Below are 24091 nucleotides of genomic sequence, written 5' to 3'. Positions count from 1 at the left end.
CACTGTGTGGAATCCTCATCACTATCCATCTCCAGAACTTTTTCATCATCCCAAGCTGAAACTCTACACATTCAACAACTCCTCATTTCCTCTTTCCTCCCCCAAGGCCCTGGGAACCACTATTCTACTTTCTGTCTTATGAATTTGACTGTCCTGGGTATTTCGTTTCTACTTCATTTTACAATGGGAAAACCTGAGAGAATTAGCACAGGAACCCAGATTTTAGTAGTGAGTTAATGATCATGGAAGATGGTCTAATGTAAATGTACTTCATTATAAATGAAATATTTCACTTTAAATTATAAGAGAGAAGATGGTTTGAGGGGCTGTTTTAGGACCCAGGAACAATAATGTTTTGGGAGTAGAGGAGAAGAAAAACACTTATACCAACTATATGCTAAAATAAATATATTCTAAATATGTACATTCTAAATATATCTAGGTAAATATATGTGGCCGTCAAACCTTTAATAGTTCTTGACTTAGGACCAGAACATTTGATTGATACCTGTCATTCCATCTTCTGCTACAAGTGTCCTTTTATCCCTCTAATTCTGATGCCAGGCAGCTTTTCCTGCTGCCTTCCTGTCTTCTTTTACCTCTCCAGCTTCATTTCCGTTTATGCTCTACCCCAACTGAAATTTACAGCTGCAGCATTTGAATCTACTTCCAAACATAACCTGTGGGAGCCTTTAAATTCCTACAACCTTTGCCTGCTATCTATCTTCTATTTTTCTAAACTGGTGTGGTTCTTGAACCATCTACACTGGAACCACTTAGAGTGCTTGTTAAAAATTCAGATTCCATGCCCCATCTCCTATATACTAAGCCATATTCTCTGCTTGATAGGGCCTGGTTCATCTAGGTATTTAACAAGTGTTCTAGGTGCATCCTAGACATGAAGTTTGAGAACCACTGCCCTAGATGTTGAGTGAACAAGGGTTTCTAGATCCCCAGGGACTTAGTGTATTAACCTGAAACGATTATTTCAGGTTAATGAAATACATTAGTGGGAAAAACATATTCTGAACCCAGACATTCAAATTAAAATTTAATTCTTAGAACACAGTTTTTATGATAGAGACTGTCTGATTTGAGTTTATTTGAAATTTTCAGGATTAGAGAGGAAAGAAGAGTGATTTCTTCCTGTCTTTTCCCCATGTATATAAAATGTACTGACTGCTTTTTCATATGTCTTATTAGTTTTTGTATTTTGACTTTTGCAAAAAAATACAAGGAAAAAATGGAGAGAAAGAAAAGGACTGAAGGAGTAGTTCACGGTCCTTGCCACATACGCAACTTGCTGATTTGACTTGTGCTCCTTTTGTCTTTTTTATTTTCATGTAACATTTGGCAGACCATTGTTGGTTTATAATTAACGTTAATCTTAGGAAAACTAGGCTAGCATTGGCTTTAAAAAATTAATTACAGGACAAATGCATTTTAGCTGGAGAGAAGAAAGGCAGGTTGGAAATAAGCTCTTAGTGATTAGGAGCAAATGAAGAGGGAGAGTGTGGTTTGCAGGCTTAAAATTCAAACCTCATTTATTGTTCATTTGGCCTAATTCAAGTATCTGAGTAGTTTTGGTAGGTGTCATTGTGTAAAACGATTGTCACCAGCTTGGTCTTCTTGGTCACCTCTGAGTATTCATCTGCAAGCATTTGTTTTCCTATAGCCAGGCTTTCAGGGATGAATAAATTATGTGAACATCTGCCATTTACTTCGGTTTTTCTTTTTAACAGCTACTTCAGACATATTTAAACAGGTGCAGGGGTATCTCATGAAAGAGCATAGAAAATGAAACATAACAGCAGAACTATGTGTAAGGTTGCTAAGATAGGTATGAGACATACTTCTAAGGAACAGTTATTGAGAATTTATTCTCAGCTTTGTTGTTTATCTCATTATGGGCTTACAGCTTTGGCATTTGTAACTTTTAGTCTTACGTAGAAAAACAATATAAATCATCATTACTTTTATGGCCCAATATATATCTACATTTAATTGTGTAAATAGCATTCTTTGAAATAACAACATTCCATGTTACTCTAGAAAACCTCCGTGATACTGTTCAGCAATGCTTTAGTCCAGCTTTGGCTGCATATTAAAATTGCTTGGAAAGCCTATAAAAATAAGCAGTGCCCTGGCTCCACCCAGAGCAATTTAATTTAGATAGATGAGAGATGGGGCTCTGGGAAACTTTTTTTTTTTTTTTAAATTGATTGAAGCTGGTGAGATGGTATTGATCGAAAATAAGTATGTTAAATCACTGCTTCTCAAATGATTTGGGATGAAGGACTAGTTTTTTGGCTGGTTTATTTCTAATTGGTTGTAAACTGATACTTTAAAAAAATACAATCAACATGAATCATTAGAAAAGTGTGGGCCTGGCGCGGTGGCTCACGCCTGTAATCCCAGCACTTTGGGAGGCTGAGGCGGGCAGATCATGAGATCAAGAGTTCGAGACCAGCCTGGCCAACATGGTGAAACCTTGTCTCTACTAAGAATACAAAAATTAACTGGGTGTGCTGGCGGGCGCCTATAATCGCGCGGGCGCCTATAATCCCAGCTACTTAGAGGCTGAGGCCGGAGAATTGCTTGAACCTGGAAAGTGGAGGTTGCAGTGAGCTGAGATCGTGCTGCTGCACTCCAGCCTGGGTGACAGAGCAAGACTCCATCTTGGGAGTGAAAAAAAAAAGGAAAGTGTAATTCAGGTTCCAATTTTTTATTATTAGATTCAACAGGTATAAAAATTGCTCTTTTTAATTGCTACCAATGTTTGTAAATGAGCCAGTAACAATCAGTTTGCAGACTGACCCTGTTCCTTCTTGGCTACCCTTGGAGTACAGTGTTTTAAACCATCGTTGTTTCCCTGATAAATTGTTAGTTACTAATGTCAAAATGTGTGCAAATCGTCTTTAACCTTAAGACTTTCTCTTTGTAAGGCAAACTGTAGGGAATTATTTTTACTTGTCATTGACCTAGGGTCTCCTTTGGTGTAAGCATTCTACAAAGTTCAGGAATTAAAAAGAAAAAAAAAAGTGAAGCCATAGTCAGTTCGTAACGTTAGGGAGTCTGAACTCACTAGATATGCAAACTAAGTCTAGAATATTTAGTGTAGCTCTTTGTGATCTCTGTAATAGCTGTACTTATGTCCTTAATTTTACGTTGTGATTGTAACTTGGATTTAATTATTGTTTTATCATTTTAAAATATATTTTGTGTCATAATTTTCTGTATATTGCCATTGGTCTTCATAACAACCTTGTGTGGTGAGTGGGACAGAGATTATCACACTTACTTTACAGATTGGAAAAGTGAGACTGAATCCTTACATGAGGGACTGGTTCTCTCACTTCTATTTTAGTTGGAAAATAAAAATTGAAACACATTTCTTGACTCCATTCTAGTTTTGTCACTATACATCAAAGATATTCTCAGACTTGTAACCTCTGACACTGTGTATTAGTGCTCAAGTGACATGGTGGCCTAAATTTGGCTTTGTTTTAGACAACTCTAATTTCTAGAAAAAATTTAAGGCATAGGTAGATGTCTGATGGAGACTGTAAACATTTTTTTTTTTTGTGGGGGAGAAGCATCTAAAGCATTCTTGTAAAGGAGGTAAGGGAAAAAATAAAAGGTCAAATTTTTAATGTTCTCTCTTTGTTTTGTTTTTAACTGCAGAATCTGTTTAATATGATTGTAGAAATACCTCGGTGGACAAATGCTAAAATGGAGGTACCAATATACTTTATTAATATACAACCAAAATGATTATAATGATATAAAACTTTGTTGTAAGTTGTTTGGCATAATATTTTCAATTTGGGATAGTTGAGAAAAATAAAGCTAAGTATATACTTTATGGTTTTTTAGAGAGTTTTTTTCTTTTTTTTCAATTTTGCCTCTCAGTTTGTTATATACATATTAATTTTCTTTTTTTCTCCTATGAAAATGGCAAATACTTTTAAAGGTTATTTAAGTAGATTCTGAGATATATTTGGTTCACAGATGCAACTGAAACTTTTCTTTGGGGCCGATGGCAATTTTAATTTCTTAGGACTCAATTCTCCTTTAGATTTTATTCTACCAGGAAATAAATCATTTCCTGGTTTACTCAATTTTTGACTATCACAGAGCATCTGCTGTTTTTCTGGTTAGCTTTTTTTGTTGTTTTTTTTTTTTTTTTAATTTTTCTGGGAAATGAACCTATAAGAACTTCCCTTTTGCTTTTCAGAATTTTCTTGTGCTTTCTTCAGTTAGGTAAGCTTCCTTATAGTTCTAAATGAAATTTAATTTATGTTACTTGGTTTAGTTATATAAACCTTCTATAACTTTGGGTGTGATAGCAAATATTATTTTAAGTATTTTAATTAGGCATTATTATGTAGGTGTATATTTTTCAGAATTTATATTTGGAAGAGAATTGTCAGTACTATCATCAGGTCCTGGCAGTATTTTTTGTTAACATTTTAATAGGAAAAAGTAAAGATATTAGATTTTTTTTTTGGTGGTGTTTCGTGTATAATCTTTCATCATTCTTGCTACTCTACCTCAGTTAGGTGTAGGATCCGAGGATCTGTGAGAATCTACCTAACTTAAGGAGTGTTTCTTCATTCAACATGGCTTATTTTTTTGTTTCCTATATAGCATACTTTTTAAAAATAGCAATATGAATATACTTGATAGAAAACTAACTTTGAGGCTGAGTGCAGTGGCTCACACCTGTAATCCCAGCCCTTTGGGAAGCCGAGGTGGGCAGATCACTTGAGGCCAGGAGCTCGAGACTAGCCTGGCCAACATGACAAAACCCCGTCTCTACTAAATATACAAAAATTAGCTGGGCACAAATTTTTGCATGGTGATGCATGTCTGTAATCCTAGCTACTCAGGAGACTGAGTCACCAGATTAGCTTGAACCTGGGAGGCAGAGGTTGCAGTGAGCTGAGATCGCACCACTGGACTCCAGCCTGGGTAACAGAATGAAACTCTGTCTCAAAAAAAAAAAAAAAAAAAAAAAGAAGAAGAAGAAAACTAACTTTGAAATCAAATCAGTTGGTGAGAGTCTCCTTTTTGGTGATGTTTTAACTTTATATTGACAATTGATAATTGTATATGTTTATAGGGTACAAAGTGACATTATGACTTATGAATACAGTATGGAATAACTAAATCAAGCTAAATAATATATCTGTCACATTAAATACTTACCATTTTTTGTGGTGAGAACATTTGAAATTTACTCTTAGTACGTTATTAACTATACTTATCAAGTTGTATTGTTGTCGCAATAACAAAAAGTCTTATTCTTCCTGAGATTTTTTATCCTTTGATTATCATTTCCCTATTCCCCCTACCCTTAGCCTCTGTAACCATAATTCTACTCTCTGTTTTTATGAGTTCAATTTTTTAGATTCCACATATAGGTGAGAACATGAGATATTTGTCTTTCTGCGCCTGGCTTATTTCACTTGCCATAATGTTCTCCAGTTTCATCCATGTTGTCACAAATGACAGAATTTTCTGCTTTTTTTAAGGCCAAGTGCTATTTTATTATGTATATGTACCACATTTTCTTTATCCATTCATCTGTTGATGGACACTTAGGTTGATTATATATTATTTCCAATTTTTTTGATGGAGTCTCTAGAGTTGTCTATATATAAGATCATATCATCAGCAAACAGTGACAGTTTCACTTCTTTCTTTCCTACTTTGGATGCCTTTTTTTGTTTTCTCTTGCCTAATTGCTCTGGCTAGGATGTCCAATAGTATGTTAAATAAAAGTGGCAAAAGTGGGCATCCTTTTCTTTTTCCCAATCTTAGAGGAAAGGCTTTCAGCATTTCACTATTGAATATATGGTAGGAATCTTTGAGTTAGCTTTATTATCATAATATTGATGGTAATAAAGCCTGAGATTAGTAACAAAAGGCAAGTTGATTAATCTTTATCTTCTTGCCATCTCAATCATTTTATTATTTGTGTTAGAAATAATGGAGTACATAAATAATAGAGTGACTAAATATATAATCTGGTGTTTCCTTTCCAAACAGTTTCTCATAGAGTGCTATAAATTAGTAGTAAGAGCTGGCTTAATTTCTTTTAAAGCACCTTTGATCATTAAGTTGGAATATGAATGTTTAGTCTGAAAATAGCAGATTTTTAAAAGTACTATTTGGATGTAGAATTAATTATTTCTTATCCCGTCTCCTTTTTTTCCTTCTGTGATTTGCTTAGATTGCCACCGAAGAGCCACTGAATCCCATTAAACAATATGTAAAGGATGGAAAGCTACGCTATGTGGCGAATATCTTCCCTTACAAGGGTTATATATGGAATTATGGTACCCTCCCTCAGGTAACATTTTTGTTACAATGGTAAAACGTTCCTGTCGTCTGAAAAAATTGCCTTATAAATCCTGTGAACTACTTGAATTTAAATTGGTTCTGAGGACACGTCATTTGGAGAGGTTTGTAAATTTGGAATTTATTAATGTGGATGGAGTTTTAGTATATCAATAAATTTTTGTTTGAAACCACATATATGTCTATACTCAAGTTCTTGGAGTCAGGCATATGGAACGTTCACATTTAACATTTTGAATACTTTTTTTTTCTGGTCGTGGCTATTAAGTGTCAGTGAAAAACTTTTAAGCGAGGCTTTATCTACAGTCATTCCTTTGAACATGACAAGTTAGGCTTTTATATGCATTTGTATATGATAGCATGAATTTTATATTTTAAACTTTTAACAGATGAATGTGTTAAATTATTAACTTTTTTCCTGGAACTTGTTGTAAATTGAATTGCACAACTTATATTATTTACTGTTATGAGTTAATAATTTTTAAGTAGAAAGCAGAGAAAACGAGCTAAATAATGGTAAGGTAGCATTCCTATTGGAGAATAACAACAATTTGCTTTTCTTCCTTTCTTTACCTCTTTTGATTTTCTCTCATGTTTCCTCATTCCCGGAAAGAGGTAACTCTTCCAGATTATTTAGTGAGTAAAACTCAGAATATGCTGAATCAAAATTCTAGGTTTTGGGGACACAGAGAACCATCTGCCTTTATGTTTATAAAAACCGTAGACCATCTGTCTGGAAATTTAATTTTTATATTTTTATTTATTTTATTATTTTGCATGAAATTTCAAGATGGTATTGGGGAAATATCAGAGAAGAGAGGTCTTGTTTTATCCAACATGAATAAGCAACTGCCTGTGTAGAATAAACATTCACAGGAAAATTTTAAAAAAATTGTTTTCTAAAGAGTCAGGCTGTCTCTGATTCAGTTAGACCACCCACATGGATACATTCTTGGTTAAAATGGGCACTTCTAAAGTGATGTGCTAAGAATGAGAATGCCTGTGGAAACCATGAAAGCAGGTTTCCTAACTCTCCAGGTACCTCAATAGATATGCCGTTTGACCCAACAGCAAAAGGTTGCGAAGGTTCTCTGAAGCTTAGGGGATGCAGCCTGTAGGAAATGTGTGGATGAGGGGAATGCTGAATAAGCCAGTGAATTAGAGACCGACAGAAACAGAGAAGTAAGTAGAGGAGCTAGAGAATAAACTATAGTGCATGTATTTATTTCTTTAAACATTTATTAAGCATTTATGTGCCAGGCAGGATATTAGGTGTTGGGAATATAAAAGACGGATGAGATATAGATGTAACATCAAGGCCTTATAATAAGTGACTGGAAAATGTCGGTTTGGGAGTGAGGTTGTCACTTTCTAGTGATGTGACCTTGGGAAAGATACTTTTCCTCATTTTCTTCATCTGTAAAATGGAGAACATAAAATATCTATTTCTTATCTTTGTGTTGAGATTAAATGAGTTACTGCATTCGAATAGTGTGTAACATGTAGTAATCAATTATTATAATTAAGACTGGTACTTTTATTATCGTATGATTCTTTCCCTAAAGTTATTTGTAGTCTGATTGGGGCAATCAACAACTAAACTGCTGGTTATGATGTGGTATAATAGGCACTACTAATTCATCTACTAATTTAAAATTATGAAAAAAATAAGAAAACAAACCTGTTGACAGGAAGGAGAGAAGGGGAGGAATGTAGGTAAATGCAAAAGAAACTTCTCTAGTTTTCTGTTTAAAGTCTTGCCAAACTTCTGTACTCCTCGGGATGTGTTTGAATTTCAAGATGTTATGCAGTGGTATTAATCTGGCAGGTATGGTAGTTCTTAATTTATTAATAGAAATTAATAAAACAGAATTAGACTGTGGTAGTCCCTTAATTCAGTATTCACCCTGCATTCACCATTGCCTACCTAAGTTTCATACTCCATCCAACATCCAAATTGATATTTTTTAAAACACAAATTTGCAGATGCTTTTCTTGTACAAGAATGCTTTAATGGTCTCCTGTCGCTTAAAAGATAAAATACAAAATTCTTAACATTGCTACTCAACCCTGCGTGATCTGGCTTCTGCTTACTTCTCTATCCTCATTTTGCAGCATTCCTCCTTTCTCACTTCTATCCACTACAAAGTCTTCTTCAGTGTTTTTAACTTACCTCATTGTGTCCACACCAGGCCTTCACCAAACTGTTCATTCATTCCGTACATATTTATTAAAGGCCTGTGTATTTGCAAGGTGTTCTTATAAGTACTGCAGGTAAAACAGTGATAAAAAGTGACATATATTTTTCTGGAGCTTTTATTTTAGTCAGATAAACAGACAGTAAACAAAATAAACCCCAAGTAAAATCTCAGGTGGTGGTAAGTGTGTCAAAATTTAAGCAGGGAATGGGGCTAGGGAATGTTAGGATTGTTGCAATTTAGACAGGGAGAAAATCTCAGTGAGAAGGTGTTATTTGAAGAAAGACCTAAAGGAAGTGAGGGAACAAGTAGTGTGGACATGTAGAGGAAGAACAGTCCAACAAGAAACAGCAAGTATAAAGGTCCTGAGGTGGAAATAGGCCTAGCATGTGTGAGTATCAAAAAGGAAGTCAATGTGTCTAGAATGGAAGTGAAAGAAAGGAAATAGACCTGCATTCTCTCTGCTGTTTTCAACCAGAGATCTGTACTATTTTTTTAAACCTGACTGATCTTAGAGAGAGAGAGAGAGAGAGAGAGAGAGAGAGACAGAGAGAGAGAGAGAGTGTGTGTGTGTGTGTGTGTGTGTGTGTGTATGTGTGTGTGAAGTCTTCAGGGAAAGAATACACCATAAATTGCATATAAGTTAGTTATTTATCAAAGAAACTAAATTGAATGATGTTTTTAAGAATGCTGAAATCATGCCAGTTGCTTATGGGAAGGAGTAGCTCTACCTAATTTTTTTTTTTTTTTCTTGATTGTCGATGTTCAGACATGACCCTGTTAAAATGAAAGCCAGCCCCGGTCCCATTTACTTTTTAAATCTCATCTTCAACTCTCCTTCTGCCTTCTGCTTCACTTCCACACTGGCACTCTGGTGCTTGACGCACACTCCTGTCTCAGGCCCTGACCTTCACTGTGTCCTCTCCCTGGAACACTCCTTTCCAGGTATGCACATGGCTTCCTTAAATTGCCCTTAAGTCATCTTCTTTATGGTATCTGCCAACCATCCTTTAAAACTTTTAACCCTACTCCCATTCCCCGTCTCATACTTCTTTTTTCCCTTTTCCATAACAACTACCAATTTGTAACCTGTTATATAATTTATTTATTATGTTTATTGTTAATTTCTCCCAGCTAGAATGCAGACTTCACGAGGGCAAGGATTCTGTCTGTTTTGTGCCTGCCATGGAGTAGGTGATCAATAACTATGAAATGAATAAATTAATGCATCGTGTATGTGTGTCACATTTGTTTCATAGGCTTGTGTGGGTACTTTTGCTGTTCTGTGATTTGTCTTGTAGCAGCAAGAAACTTGTTCAGAGCAGTTACGAAGCCAACTGTGTGGTTGGAAGAATATTTAAGCAGCAGAATACTGTTAAGTAGTAGTCTATCCACTTAGCTTGTGATTCATCAGTATGCCATCATTATTCAGACCTTGAGCTGTCTAGACTGTTAACCTGAATAGCATCTCCCACACTCCTAATAATGCCTTCCTCAAAATTGGAGCTTGCCTGGGCAAAAATTCATCTTTGTCTTCCTACCATTTTATTCCTGTTGCCCACATATAATGGGTTATTTCAGTGTTACATCTCATTGACTGAATATTTAGAATACCTGTCTGGCAAATATTAGAAGACTAGATTCAGTTTAAATTCAAAATTTCTTCAGTCTTAATCTAGTATTGATATGTTTACTTTGTGCTTAATTATAAATTTGGTTCAGTGACCTCCCCAATCAAATATATAGTACCACTTACTAGCTTTATAACCTGAGACAAGTGACTAAATCTCTCTAGGCCTGTTTGTTTATGTGGATGATCATATTACCTACCCCACAAGGGTATTGTGAGTATTGAATGAGTTGATCAGAGGTGTTTGGCCCCGTAGTGAGTTCTTAATAATATTAACTCAATGATGATGACACTTCTGCTACTGATGTTAGCTGCTAGTAGTAAAAACACTGGTAGAGGCTTTTGCTCCAAATTGAAGCTGGGAAAGCATAGATAATGGCTTATCCCTGTAATTTCAGTTCTTTGGGAGGCCAAGATGGGAGGATCAGTTGAGGCCAGGAGTTTAAGGTTGCAGTGAGCTATGGTCAGACCACTGCTCTTCAGCCTAGGTGGCAGAGTGAAACCCTCTCTTAAAAAATAAAAAGGCGAAGGTAGTGGGAAAGTCAGAGGTCTTTCTTCCTTTGACTTGTGATAGGAATGCTGGTTAATCAGGAAGATATTCTTAAGAACCACCTTTATATATGGCTTTGTATGATTCAGGGATTTTTTAAGAGACCTAAGGACCAGGGCGTGGTGACTACAAATGTATTCACCAATACTTATAGATCGTAAGGTAATAATCACAAACACCTGCATGAAAATGAGAAGATTTGTTTTAGGGTATAACAATAATATGTGTGTTCTGATGTATTCATTTTTATAGCTTTATAAACATCTTTTCTATAATACTGTTTTCCTGTTGATAGGTTGTGTGTAGCTTTCTGTTTTGTCTTTCTTGAGTCCATGCTAAAGTTTGTCTGGATAGATAGTATGTATAGTTATATACCTGTTAGTCAAATTATGAGTTGTGTAACTATTTTACTTTACTAAATATTTCCAGATTGTTTATAAAAGAAGTTGTGACAGGCCGGGCATGGTGGCTCACACCTGTAATCCCAGCACTTTGGGAGGCTGAGGTGGGCAGATCAGGAGGTCAGGAGATAGAGACCATCCTGGCTAACTCGGTGAAACCCCTTCTCTACTAAAAATACAAAAAATTAGCCGGGCCTGGTGGCAGGCGCCTGTGGTCCCAGCTACTCGGGAGGCTGAGGCAGGAGAATGGCCTGAACCCTGGAGTTGGAGCTTGCAGTGAGCCGAGATCGAGCCACTGCACACCAGCCTGGGTGACAAGGTGAGACTCCATCTCAAAAAAAAAAAAAGGGGGGCCGGGCGCGGTGGCTCACGCCTATAATCCCAGCACTTTGGGAGGCCGAGGCAGTCGGATCACGAGGTCAGGAGATCGAGACCATCCTGGCTAACACGGTGAAACCCCGTCTCTACTAAAAATACAAAAAATTATCTGGGCGTGGTGGTGGGCGCCTGTAGTCCCAGCTACTTGGGAGGCTGAGGCAGGAGAATGGCGTGAACCCGGGAGGCAGAGCTTGTAGTGAGCCGAGATTGTGCCACTGCACTCCAGCCTGGACAACAGAGCGAGACTCCGTCTCAAAACAAACAAACAAAAAAGAAGTTGTGACAATTTATACTCCTGCCAGTAGTATATAGGGTTCCAGATAACATACATCTTTACTAATATTTTAGATTATAAGATTTTTAGGTTTTTGAAATAGTATCTTACTGTGATTTTAGCATTTCTCTGATCAGACTAGGTATCTTTTCATAAATTTATAAGTCATTCATGTTTCCCCTTCTTTTAATTATCTGTTCATATCTTCAGCCCATTTTAGTTGGGTTTCCCTTTTTCTTATTTAGTTGTCAAAATTATTTCTAAAGTCTGGAAGCTAATCTTTTGTCATTTTTGTGAAACCAATATTAAGATTTTGAACTTCTGCTTCTTGATATTTCTTCTTCAGCGTTTGTTCTTTTCTAGTTGTCTGTCTGTTAATAGTTGTACACATAAGACTCCACAAGAGGGCATAACCAAAGCTTAAATTTGTCAGGATTTCCTTTCCTGTTGAAATTATACTGTATTTTCAAGTTAAATTAGAGGTGATTTAGTGTATATCTCTTTTTGTAGTAAAAAGTGAGGTCTGTAGATGCAGAGTATTAAAGGTTGGAAATAAAGAGAACCAGTCTGGTATTTTTGCTGGTAAGTAAAATCATGAAGAATTGGCCCTAAACACAACAATATTGTAGAGTTTAATAATTTTCTACTTGGGTACTTAATTCCTCAACGTATGTAACCATATTGATAGGTAATGTTGAAATTGGAGTTCTGAGGACCAACCAACCAACGGAAATATCCACCACAACCAAGTTAATGTCAAGACAGTGTTTGTCTCTGTGTGAGGAAGGACTTTAAAAAAAAAAATTAATGCCCATCAAAATTGTCCTAAGTAGGTCATAAGTATGTGGGCTTCCTATTCACTGGTAGCATTCATGCAGATTGTGAATGAGCACTAACAATCTTAGCATTTTAGGGCTAGGATGTGTCTAAAGATCCTCTTATTGGCCGGGCGCAGTGGCTCACACCTGTAATCCCAGCACTTTGGGAATCCGAGGCGTGTGGATCACGAGGTCAGGAGATTGAGACTACCCTGGCTAACATGGTGAAACCCTGTCTCTACTAAAAATACAAAAAAAATTAGCCAGGCGTGGTGGTGGGCGCCTGTAGTCCCAGCTACTTGGGAGGCTGAGGCAGGAGAATCCCTTGAACCTGGCAGGCGGAGGTTGCAGTGAGCGGAGATCGTGCCACTGCATTTTAGCCTGGGAGAGAAGAGTGTGACTCTGTCTGGGGAAAAAAAAAAAAAAAGAAAAGAAAAAGAAAACAAAAAAAAGGTCCTCTTATTTAAGCCATTCTTAGTAGCTGAAGAAACGGATGTAGATGGTTTAGTCAAGATAGTTTGTGGTAGAATCTAGATGTTTTCCTTTAAGCCAACGGGACTTCTAGCTTGTCACATTTGTTCTCTTGGAAGTGGGAGTAGGGATAAGGAAAATTATGAGGTAGGATTTCTGCATTAGCAAGGAGGAACCTCTCAGATATTTTCTGATTCTGCAGTAGGTTGTTTGATTCTGATTATACCTGGGTGTCCCATCTTGGTTTCCCCAGCACATTAAGATTACCTTTATAGTGTTTGTCACAAATGCCATACCATTTGTTAACATGACACTCTCCATGTCATTGACTGTTCCCTATACATCTCTGTTACTGGCCCGAAATAGGTACTCAATAAATATTTTACTGTATGAGTGAATGCCTGTTAATAGAAAAAAAGAAGCAGTAAAGGGAAGACTGGGGAAGAACAGAACCTCTATAGGAAAGTTACCTAGGAGATTCTCAGAGTAAGAGAAAGTATTTAAAAGAAGAGAACTGTGAAGTAGATGGGGTTATATTTGAAATAAATGCCATTCAATTGTTGTTATAATTTGCACATAAAAAATAATGATTAGTAGCATGAGTTCTAATACAGTCTTTACCATTTAGAAACCATGAGTTTGTGCAAGTTTAAACTGTGTTTCAATTTACTTGTCTATAAAGTGGAATTCGTTATGGTACATTATTCATGCAGTATGTATGTATATATGTATATGTTGTGTGTGTATATATTAGCTAGAAAGTGTTTGTCACCTATGGCCAGTATGTAAGATTAACAATTGTGGTTATTCTTACATTTTCTTGGTAGTATTAGTGTTGGGGGCAGTGAAATGTTGTTGGACTTCATTTATTAATTTTTTTTAAAGATAAAGTTAGGCCAGGTTATTTCTGAATAAACTATTATTAGTACTAGAAGGAAAATATTGGAATTTCTCTAATGCTTAGCTGTAAATAAGTTTATTTGTAATTATTTGTATAAAATTAAAGGAAATAAACTTAGATAACCTGAAATCTTAGATAATAATGATAATCTGAATCTTGGGATGACAGTCTCTGTATCCCTTTTAATTTGAATTTAAAGCAAATAATTTTAGGGAACTTCTACAGTTCCATTTAGAATCAGGCAATTCTGAGGCTTTTTGGGAGAGGTAGTGCCGAAGGGATCTTTAATCTTACTAGCAAATTTCTATTATGGTCTTCATTTATAAAAATTCCCATGTATTTATTTTGTAACTAATCTTGCCAGTAAACTAAAGAATTGATGTCTTTTCATGTTTTCATCAAGGTCCTTGAGATTTGACAGGTAGAGGATTTTTTAATGGAATGAATGAGACAAAATAGGTTTTAATTTTCTTTAGTAGTGTTTTGTCCTTTCGTTTATAAAGGAAAAACTGGGTTCCTTTTAATAATTTAGATCCCTGTGCTGTTACCACGTCAAAGGAAGCAGTGGATGACGGAAGCCACAGTTGAGGCAGTCAGTGGAAACACAGAAACAAGGGCACAGACAGTGGGAACATCCACTGAAACTCTAAAAGTGAATGTGAATTTATTCCCTGACTGAACTTGGAAGATGAGTATGTCTGGATATACCACCCACTCGCAGATGCAATTATACTGACAATTGAGAGACAGAGGGAGGAAATACTATACATCTGTTTTAATTATTATGATCCTTAGGGACATACTGGCCTGTTGGCCTTGTGCCTATGTAATTTCTGATAATGTTTTCTTCGGATTATTGTTATCTATAAAACTTTGTGATTATGTGGAAAGATTAAAGTACATTATAGTATTAAGTTACATTTCTGCTTTTTTTTTTTTTTTTTTTTTTAATTTTAGACTTGGGAAGATCCCGGTGAAAAAGATAAGAGCACGAACTGCTTTGGAGATAATGATCCTATTGATGTTTGTGAAATAGGCTCAAAGGTTTGTTTTATAGACTGTATTAATTCTAACATGAGTTTTGGTTTATTCATGCCATAAAATTTCGTTTTAGCCTCTAGTTCTTCAGCTCTTCAGAGTTCAAGCCTGTTGATTTCTGTGTTATCAGTCCCTCTTTTTATCTTCACTTTCTTGTCTTAAACCAGGGGTTGGTAAATTATAGCCCTGTAACAAGTCAAAGCCAGCCTAACACCTGTTTTTATAAGTAACACAGGTATGCCCGTTCATGTACATACTGTCTGTGACTGCTTTTATACTACAACAGCAGAGTTGAGGTGTTGTAGCAGAGATTGTATGGTCTACAAAGCCTTTTATTATTATTTTATTATTTTAAATCTACCATCTGACCCTGTATGGAAAAATTTGCCAAGTCCTGTCTTCACCTTCCTTGCCTATTGTTTAGATGGAAACTTCAATTCTCATGAAAGTCATCTGATACTTTTTCTGTTTCTGTGTGCCTGCTTCCAGGTTGCCACATCCTACTGAGTAAAAACAAAATCCACAATTTCAGAAATTGATGCTACCCATCAATCCTTCTATATGTCTTTGGTTAGTTCTTTCTCTATTTTCTACTACATTTATTGTTACTATTTCTTGTTCTCTGCAGACATTCAACTCTTCCCCGTTTTTTCTCACTCCTAGAATAACATCTTATCTTTAATCGTGTAGAGCTTAGAAACCAGCATGTAAAAAATCTCAATGTGGTTTAAATGTCGGTTCATGGCCTTTGCCCACTTTTTAATTTTTTTTTTTTTCTTGTTGAGTTGTTTGAGTTGTCTTAGTCCTTTGTTGGAGGCATAATTTGCAGATATTTTCTCCCATTCTGTAGGCTGTTTACTTTGTTGATTATTTCTTTTGCTATGCAGAAGCTTTTTAGTTTAAGTCCCATTTGTCTGTTTTTGTTTTCATTGCATTTGCTTTTGGGGTCTTCGTCATAAATTCTTTGCCTAGGCGATATCCAGAGAGTTTTTCCTAGATTTTCTTTGGGAATTTTTATAGTTTCAGATCTTAACATTTAAGTTTTTAATCCATCTTGAGTTAATTTTTGTATGTGGTGAGAGGTAGGGGTCCAGTTTCATTCTTCAGCCTATGGCTAGCCAGTTTTCCCAGTACCATTTATTGAATAGAGTCTCCTTTCCCCATTTTTTTTTTTTTTGTTATTTGTTGAAGATCAGTTGGTTATAGGTATGTGACTTCATGTATTTGTTCTCTGTTTTGTTCCATTGATCTATGTGTTTATTTTTGTACCAGTACCATGTTTATTTTTATACCAGTACTACAGGTATGTGGTATAATTTGTTGCTGAGTAATGTGATACCTCCAGATTTGTTCTTTTTGCTTAGGATTGCTTTGACTGTTCTGGCTTTTGTTTGGTTCCATATAAACATTAGGATTGTTTTTGCCTAATGCTGTGAAGAAATGATATTGGTAATTTGCTAGGAATTACATTGAATCTCCAGATTGCTTTGAGCAATATTGGCATTTTAAGAATATTGATTCTTCCAGTCCATGAGCATGGGATGTTTTTCTCTCTGATTGTATCATCTATGATTTCTTTCATCAGTGTTTTGTAGTTCTTGCAGAGATCTTTTACCCACTTGATTAAATGTATTCCTGGGTAATGTGTGTGTGTGTGTATGCGTGTGTGTGTGGCTGTTGCAAATGAGATTTTTTTGTTTGGTTCTCAGCTTGAATGTTAATTGGTGTGTAGAAATACTATTAATTTTTATATAGAGATTTTGTATCCTTAAACTTTATTGAAGTTGTTTATCAAGTCTAGGAGTCTTTTGGAGAAGGCTTTAGGGTTTCCTATATACACTGTCATGCCATTAGTGAACAGAGAGAATTTGACTTCCTCTTTTCCAATTTAGATACCTTCTATTTCCTTCTCTTGGCTGATTGGTCTGACTAGGACTTCCAGTACTGTGTTGAATGGGAGTGGTGAGACTGAACATCCTTGTCTTATTCTGATTCTTAGGGGAGATGCTTTCAACTTTTTCACATTTGATATGATGTTGATTATAGGTTTGTCATAGACGGCTCTTATTATTTTGAGGTATGTTCCTTCAGTGCCTAGTTTGTTGAAGGTTTTTATCATGACAGAATGTTGGATTTTATCACATGCTTTTTCTATATCTATTGAGATGATCATATGGTTTTTATTCTTAGTTTTCTTTATGTGGTGAATCCCATTTATTGGTTTGTATATGTTCAACCATCCTTGAATTCCTGGAATAAACCCTACTTGATCATGATGAATTGTGTTACCTTTTTAATGTGCTTTTAAAGGACACAAGAGCACCAGTGGAGCGTTGAAGCCTCCCACTATTGTATTGCTCAGTTTTCTTAGGTTTAGTGGTAGTTGTTTTATGAATCTGGGTGCTCTGATGTTGCATGCATGTATATTTAGGATAGACCTTGATGACTGTGTGCCTTGGTGATATTCATCTTGCATAGTATCTCTCAAGTGTTCTCTGAATTTCTTGTATCTGGGTGAAGAATATGGAACACTTCATGAATATGCGTATCATCCTTGCATCTTATAGCCAGAGCAGTTTATTCCTTTAGTTAATAAGACCTGAAATAATATTTACTGAATATGAAATAAATATATGATTACCATCTAAAGAATAGTTCTTTGTTAGTGGTATGCTCCTTTCTTTCATGCCTGGCTATGAGATTAGTGGTTGAATCAGCTGTAAGAAACATAGTGGTAGGAAGTCTCTTTTAACACCACATTGTTAATAGGCAGAGGGAAAGAAGCAGAGTCCTGGAAGTTGGTAACAGACTTAGAACCACAGATATAGAAAACTTTAATGTTGTAAGTCCCTTGAGGGATTTTTGTATTGCTTATTCAGTGTCTAAGAAAACTAAATGTTATACTTTGAGCATAGATTTGTTGAATTGATTTGGATTGAATTGACGTGTGGTGGTTTTGTAAGAATTCTACCATTTATTCCTAAGCATCTTTTTTGGTTTGATTGAGTTTTCCTTTCTAGTTTTTAACAGTGTTACAGCAAAACAGTGCTTTGTTTGAAATAAAACTGTGCCTTTCTGTTGCATGTGAAGTCAAAGGGTGTGTCTCATTCTGAGGCAACTTGGTAAATCTGCTGGGCATGCTTCCTTGCTTGCTTTATAACCCATACATGTCTTACCTGTTCTTATATTGTTTGAAATTTTAAAGTAAATTTTGTGAATAAAAATAGATAAAATAATTTAGAATGTGCTTTTTTTTTTTTGAGACAGAAGTCTCACTCTGTCGCCCAGGCTGGAGTGCAGTGGCATGATCTCGGCTCACTGCAAGCTCCACCTCCCGAGTTCATGGCATTCTCCAGCTTTAGCCTCCGAAGTAGCTGGGACTGTAGGCGCCTGCTACCATGCCCAGCCAATTTTTTGTATTTTTAGTAGAGAAGCGGTTTCACCGTAGTAGCCAGAGTGGTCTCGAACTCCTGACCTCTATCCACCTGCCTCAGCCTCCCAAAATGCTGGGATTACAGGCGTGAGCCACCGCGCCCGGCCTAGAATGTGGTTTTTAAAAGCTATATGTGATTTCCAGGAATTCTGATACCCTGCTGCCAGAGTCATCTACAGGATTTCTCAACTTTGACACTATTGATATTACAGATGGATAATTCTTTATGAGAGAGGACTGTCCTCTGAAGCATCCCTTGCCATTTCCTAGGAGATGCTAGTAATACCTCTTCCCCAGTTGTGACAACCCAAAATGGATATTGCCAGATATCCCCTAGAGGGCAACATTGGCTTTGGTTGAGACCCTCTCATCCAGTGTATCTAGTGTGTTAACCAGTATAGCCGACTTTAAACTGGCAATTATGTGATAACTTCAAATTTGAACATTTTTGTTTTATAAAGGATCTTACATGTCTTTTGGTCCAATATACCATACCCTCCCGAAGCCTTCTGTTCTCCAGGCTTTTTATTCTAGTTGTTTATCTGACAGTTTCTAGATTATTTTCCACTCTGGTTACTTTTCACTAGATCATCTCTGTTAATGCCCCTGTTAGAATGGAGCAATCTGGGCTCAGTGGCTTATGCTAGTAATCCCAGCACTTTGGGAGGCAAGCTAAGAGGATCTCCTGAACCCAAGAGTTCAGGACCAGCCTGGGCCACATGGTAAGACTGAGTCTCAAAAAAATAATAATAAATAAATAGAATGGCATACTACCACAGCTAAACGCCCCTCTCTAAATATGATCCAGCCTGTATAAGTTAGCAATTACATACGCAGTTGTAAAATTTTTCTATGGAGTACTTTATTTTTGATGTATATTCAGAGCTGCAAATATCGTCCATATCTTTATAATCACTTGTCGTATGTTCCTTTTGGACTTGAGAATCTAGAATTTAAGCAGCCAGAGTCCAAACTTGAGGACATGTATCAGAAATACTTTGTGATTGCAGCTAGTAAGAAGCATGCCGGAGGGCGGGGACTGGGAAAGGAACAGACAGTATTTCAGACAATGGAGACCTCAACTGTAGAGGGAAATTCTTTGTTTATAATGTCTTTTCCCGTGGATAGTGTTGTCATTATATTTCCTCCACAGATGTAGCTTTAGCTATTAACCCCTGGAGGCATGCAAAAAGAGCAGCTGAGCTAATCACACAGTGGCTTCTGTGAGTTGGTGCCAGTATCAGTTCAGAGGAGCCCATATAAGTCTGCACATCTCCCATTTTCCATCTCCAGAGACATCTTTCTGTAGTTTTTCAAGTAAGAGTCTAATTTTGTAGTGGAAGCAGCTTAGTTGTTTACCTGTAATTTGCAGACTAAGAAAGATGAAACTTCTTTTTCTATTAAGAAATAGAAAAGCAGGTTAAGAAATCAGAGGTTTGGTGTTTTTTTAAGAATGCTATAAACAAGGGTTACATGCCCTTTTATAGAATTAGATCACTGTAGGAAATAACATATAAAGTATCCCTCAGAAAATCTACTTCCTTGTCTTTGATCCTTTAAGATACATATACTTCATGAGGCACATACTTTTCAAAAAAAAATTTCTCCTAGCATTTTTGTTTACTGAGAATGGTAAGGGGAAAAATGAATGATTTCCTTTAGGAACCCAAACCTTAATACTGATGCTTATAGTAAAGTACTAGTCTGTAAACCATTGTTTGAGGTACTCTATATGGATTATCTCATTTTATTCTTAAAACTGCTACCTTGTGAAACAGGTATTTTTATTTTCAAATTTAATATAAAATTATATTCCAAAGAAGTTAAGTAATTTCCCCAAACTTACATTGCTAGTAAGTTGGCAGAATTGGGATTGAATTCCAGGTATCTTGTCCTGGAGCCTGTGTTCCTAGTCTCTATACCAGGGGTGTCCAATCTTTTGGCTTCCCTGGGCCACATTGGAAAAATAATTGTCTTGGGCCACACATAAAATATACTAACACTAACAATAACTGATGAGCTAAAAAATAAATAAATAAAATCTCATAATATTTTATGAAAGTTTATGAATCTGTGTTGGGCCACATTGAAAGCCATCCTGGTCTACATGCTGCCCATAGGGCATGCGGGTTGGACAAGCTTGCCCTATCCCCTTCTGCCTCTACTGCTAATATTTGTGAGAATTGATCCACATATTTATATCCATCCTATTTATATTCTTTACAATTTGCAGGTTATAGCCATATGATTTCAACTTTTATTATTTAAAATGACAGAATTCTAATTTTTGAGATTTGCTTTATTAAGATACGTTTGATTAAATTCAAGTCTTGATTTAAATCAGCTGCATTAAAGTTTATGTTCTTTTGCTTTAATTTGATAAATGTTTGTATTTTTTGATTGACATTTTTAAGAAATTATCTGATCAATTTTGTAGTTAAACACAAAAAATTAAGTATTTTGTTCATTATAGAATAAACTTGAAGGTAGCTATTGGAAAGAAGTGAACCATTCACTTAATGATAACAGTTTCGAGAGAGGACTTAAGGGATAGGAGCTGTTTTATGATGGTTCATTTTGACATGTATATAACAACCTTCATTATCATCAAAAATAATTTGTGATTAATTTTTAAATTGAGGTTCAATTCACATAAAATTAACCATTTTAAAGTATACATTAAAATTAGTGGCAGTTAATACATTCACAGTGTTGTATAACCATCACCTGTATCTGTCTAGTCCCAAACATTTCATGACCTCAAAAGGAAACCCCATCCCCATTAGCAGTCACTCCCCATTTCATTCTCTAACTGGCCCCTGGCAACCACTGATTTACTGTCTCTATGCTATAGGTTTACCTATTCTGGATATTTCATGTAAATGGTCTCATATAATATGTAACCTTTTGTATCTGCCCCTTTCACTTAGTGTGCTTTTGAGATTCATCCGTGTTGTAGCATGTATTGGCACTTCATTCCCTTTTATGGGTGAATAATAGTCCACTGATGGATATATTACCTTTTACTTTTCCATTCATTAGTTGATGGGCATTTGGCTTGTTTCTACCATTTGGCTATTATGAATAGCGCCACTATGAACATTCATGTACGAGTTTTTGTTTGAATACTCTTATCCATTTTATTCACCTAGGAGTGGAATTGCTGGGTCATATGGTAATTCTGAATTTAACTCTTTGAGGAACCACCAAATTGTTTTCCCCAGCATGTTAAGTCCCACGAACAATATTCAAGGATTCCAGTTTCTCCAGATCTTTACCAGTACTCATTATTTTCCCTTTTTGGTTTATAGCAATCATCCTAGTGGTAGTGAAATGGTATTGTGATTTTTTAAAATTAAAACAAGCTTATGTCTGATTTCATCTTAAACAAATGCGAATAATTATTTTATCCAAGAAAGTAATGCATTTAAAAAAAAATAGTTTTAGCCATAAATGTGAAGTAGATTTTTTTCTAGCTTTATTGAGTTATAATGGACATATAATAAACTGTACCTATTTAAAGTGTACACAAATCGTTGAGTTTTGATATAATTACATGCAAAATTATTATCAAAAATAAGAAAATGAACATATTTATCACCCCCAAATGTTTTCTTACACTTCTTTGTAATCTCTTCCTTTGACATTCCCAACCTTCTGTCCTCAGGCAAGGACTGATCCGCTTTCTCAGTACAGTTTGACAAGAGAAGCAGTTTTGGCTCAGTTTGGGGTGTGAATCCCAGGTCTTCCATTCACTAGTTCTGTGGTCTCAGGCAAAAATTATTTAACTGCTGTGAATCCCAGTATCTTTATTTCCAAGATGGGGATAATATCTACACTCTACACTAGTTTTTGTAAGTGAAGAATAAAATGGTACCCATAGAAGATATCATCTAGTGCCCGTCACACAGTATGTGTTTGGTAAATCATTTTCTTTTCTCCTTGTGTACTATTTGTTTTTCCTTTTAAATATTTCACTACCCTTATCTAGACTATCCACTGTCACGTCTCTAATCTAGATCCAAATTACCTCATGTCTATAGTGTTATAGTCTTCTGATTTGTTAGCCTCTATCTTGTCCTTTTATCATATTGGAGAACCTACCTTGACTCTCTGTTCCTAGATCAGGGCAGTGGCATTAGAAATGAAGAAGGCACAGCTATGAGAAATGAGGCATATAGTGTTGATATTACATGTTTAAACTCACTATGTGTTCAGTCTTATATTCTTTTCTGCCCTGAGGTATCTAAGTCACCCAAATTAAGACTGTAAATCCTTGAGAACAATTCATTCTTTCTTTTAATACACAGTGCCTAATATAGAGCTGAGTACTTAATAGAGGCTAAACATGTAAGAGTCTAATATAATTGTGTATATTCCCCTGGAATTCAGATTTCAGTTAGTATATACAGTCACATTAGTTGTGTTAGCTAATTACAATTCCATACAGATTTATGTTAATATTTTAGAATCAACTTCCAAATATTCTGACAGGATTTATTTGACTTTATGACTTAAAATTCTAGGTTTTTTTCCCTCAAAATAAATAATTTCAGGACAGAGAAGTGACTTTTTTTCTACATACCTTGTTTTCTAAATGTGAAACTGCATTTTGAATTATGAAGAAATTTGTTCTGAAGCATGTGTTCAAATTCCAGGTTTACAGTGAAAATCTATAGCCAACCAAACCTTTAAAAATAAAAGGATGTATAGAAAGAATGCACGCATATAAACTTGACATTGGCAGCTTGAGGGAGCCTCACTGAAATAACTTTCTTAAGCACATGGAACATCTGCTTAAGTCACACTATTTCTGGATTTCTCTTAAAATATTTTTGAAGTATTTTGCGAAACCTGTTTTGTCAATATCATTTATTATTTTCTTAAGGCTTTACTCCATTATGTTTTACTTTTCACTAGTAACTGATAAATGTGGTTTGTAAAAAAGGTACTATGAAGCAATTTAAAAGGATTCTCAGGTCTCTTTTCCCCTCAAGCAGGAGGAATCAAGTTTATATTATGTAATGGTTTTATTTTCTATTTAGTGTGAGCTTCTAGGCCTAGTGGATATCTTAAATTTCAAGACATGTAAATAACTTCAGTTTCAGCACAGATTGCAATAGGTTGAAACTGTAAACAGGTCCACTTTCTTGGTGCCTAATTTTTTAAATATATAGATTGTTTTTACTTACATAATGTGATGAGATTTTGATTTGTTAATTAAAAAATTGCTCTTAGACCTTAAAATGACATTTTTCTTAACTTTTAAATTTTGGAATATTGACCATTATATGAAACTTTGTAGGTAGGCATAAGGGAATAAGTTATACACATATTGAAAATCTCAGGTTCATTGATGATAGCTGCCAGTGACTGGAGTAGTATTGCCAATGGAAGATGTGCCAGCTTAGTTAGTTACTGTCATCTACTCATTCCTTGTATTCTGCCTCTTGGTCATCTTTGATTCTCATTTATCTTTAAATTTTCTTGGTAATAAAATAATGCACTTCCAGCCACACTTGCCTAGGCTGTCTTATGTCCATAATTTCCAGGCTTGTTCAGTGGAATGAAATTAAAAGTTTTGCTTCAACTACTGATTCCTCTGGATAGAATAAGAAAAATGATCCCCTTTG

The 24091-nt window shown here is 35.7% G+C and overlaps 1 protein-coding gene across 2 annotated transcripts in view; it reads left to right on the top strand.

Annotated features, from left to right (window-relative positions):
* The window catches only part of PPA2 (inorganic pyrophosphatase 2), a 111491-nt gene that overhangs the window by 20734 nt on the left and 66666 nt on the right, over window positions 1-24091 (top strand). For both annotated transcript variants that reach the window (XM_015138926.3, XM_028848657.2), the window contains 3 exons: window positions 3685-3738; window positions 6239-6358; window positions 14945-15031. In XM_015138926.3, the coding sequence (XP_014994412.1) occupies window positions 3685-3738; window positions 6239-6358; window positions 14945-15031 (261 nt within the window). The remainder of the gene's footprint in view (window positions 1-3684; window positions 3739-6238; window positions 6359-14944; window positions 15032-24091) is intronic.

This window comes from Macaca mulatta, chromosome 5, assembly GCF_049350105.2.
Source record: "Macaca mulatta isolate MMU2019108-1 chromosome 5, T2T-MMU8v2.0, whole genome shotgun sequence".
Taxonomy (NCBI): Eukaryota; Metazoa; Chordata; class Mammalia; order Primates; family Cercopithecidae; genus Macaca; species Macaca mulatta.
Note: the sequence above shows the minus strand (reverse complement) of the source record. Positions and strands in the feature narration are given on the sequence as shown.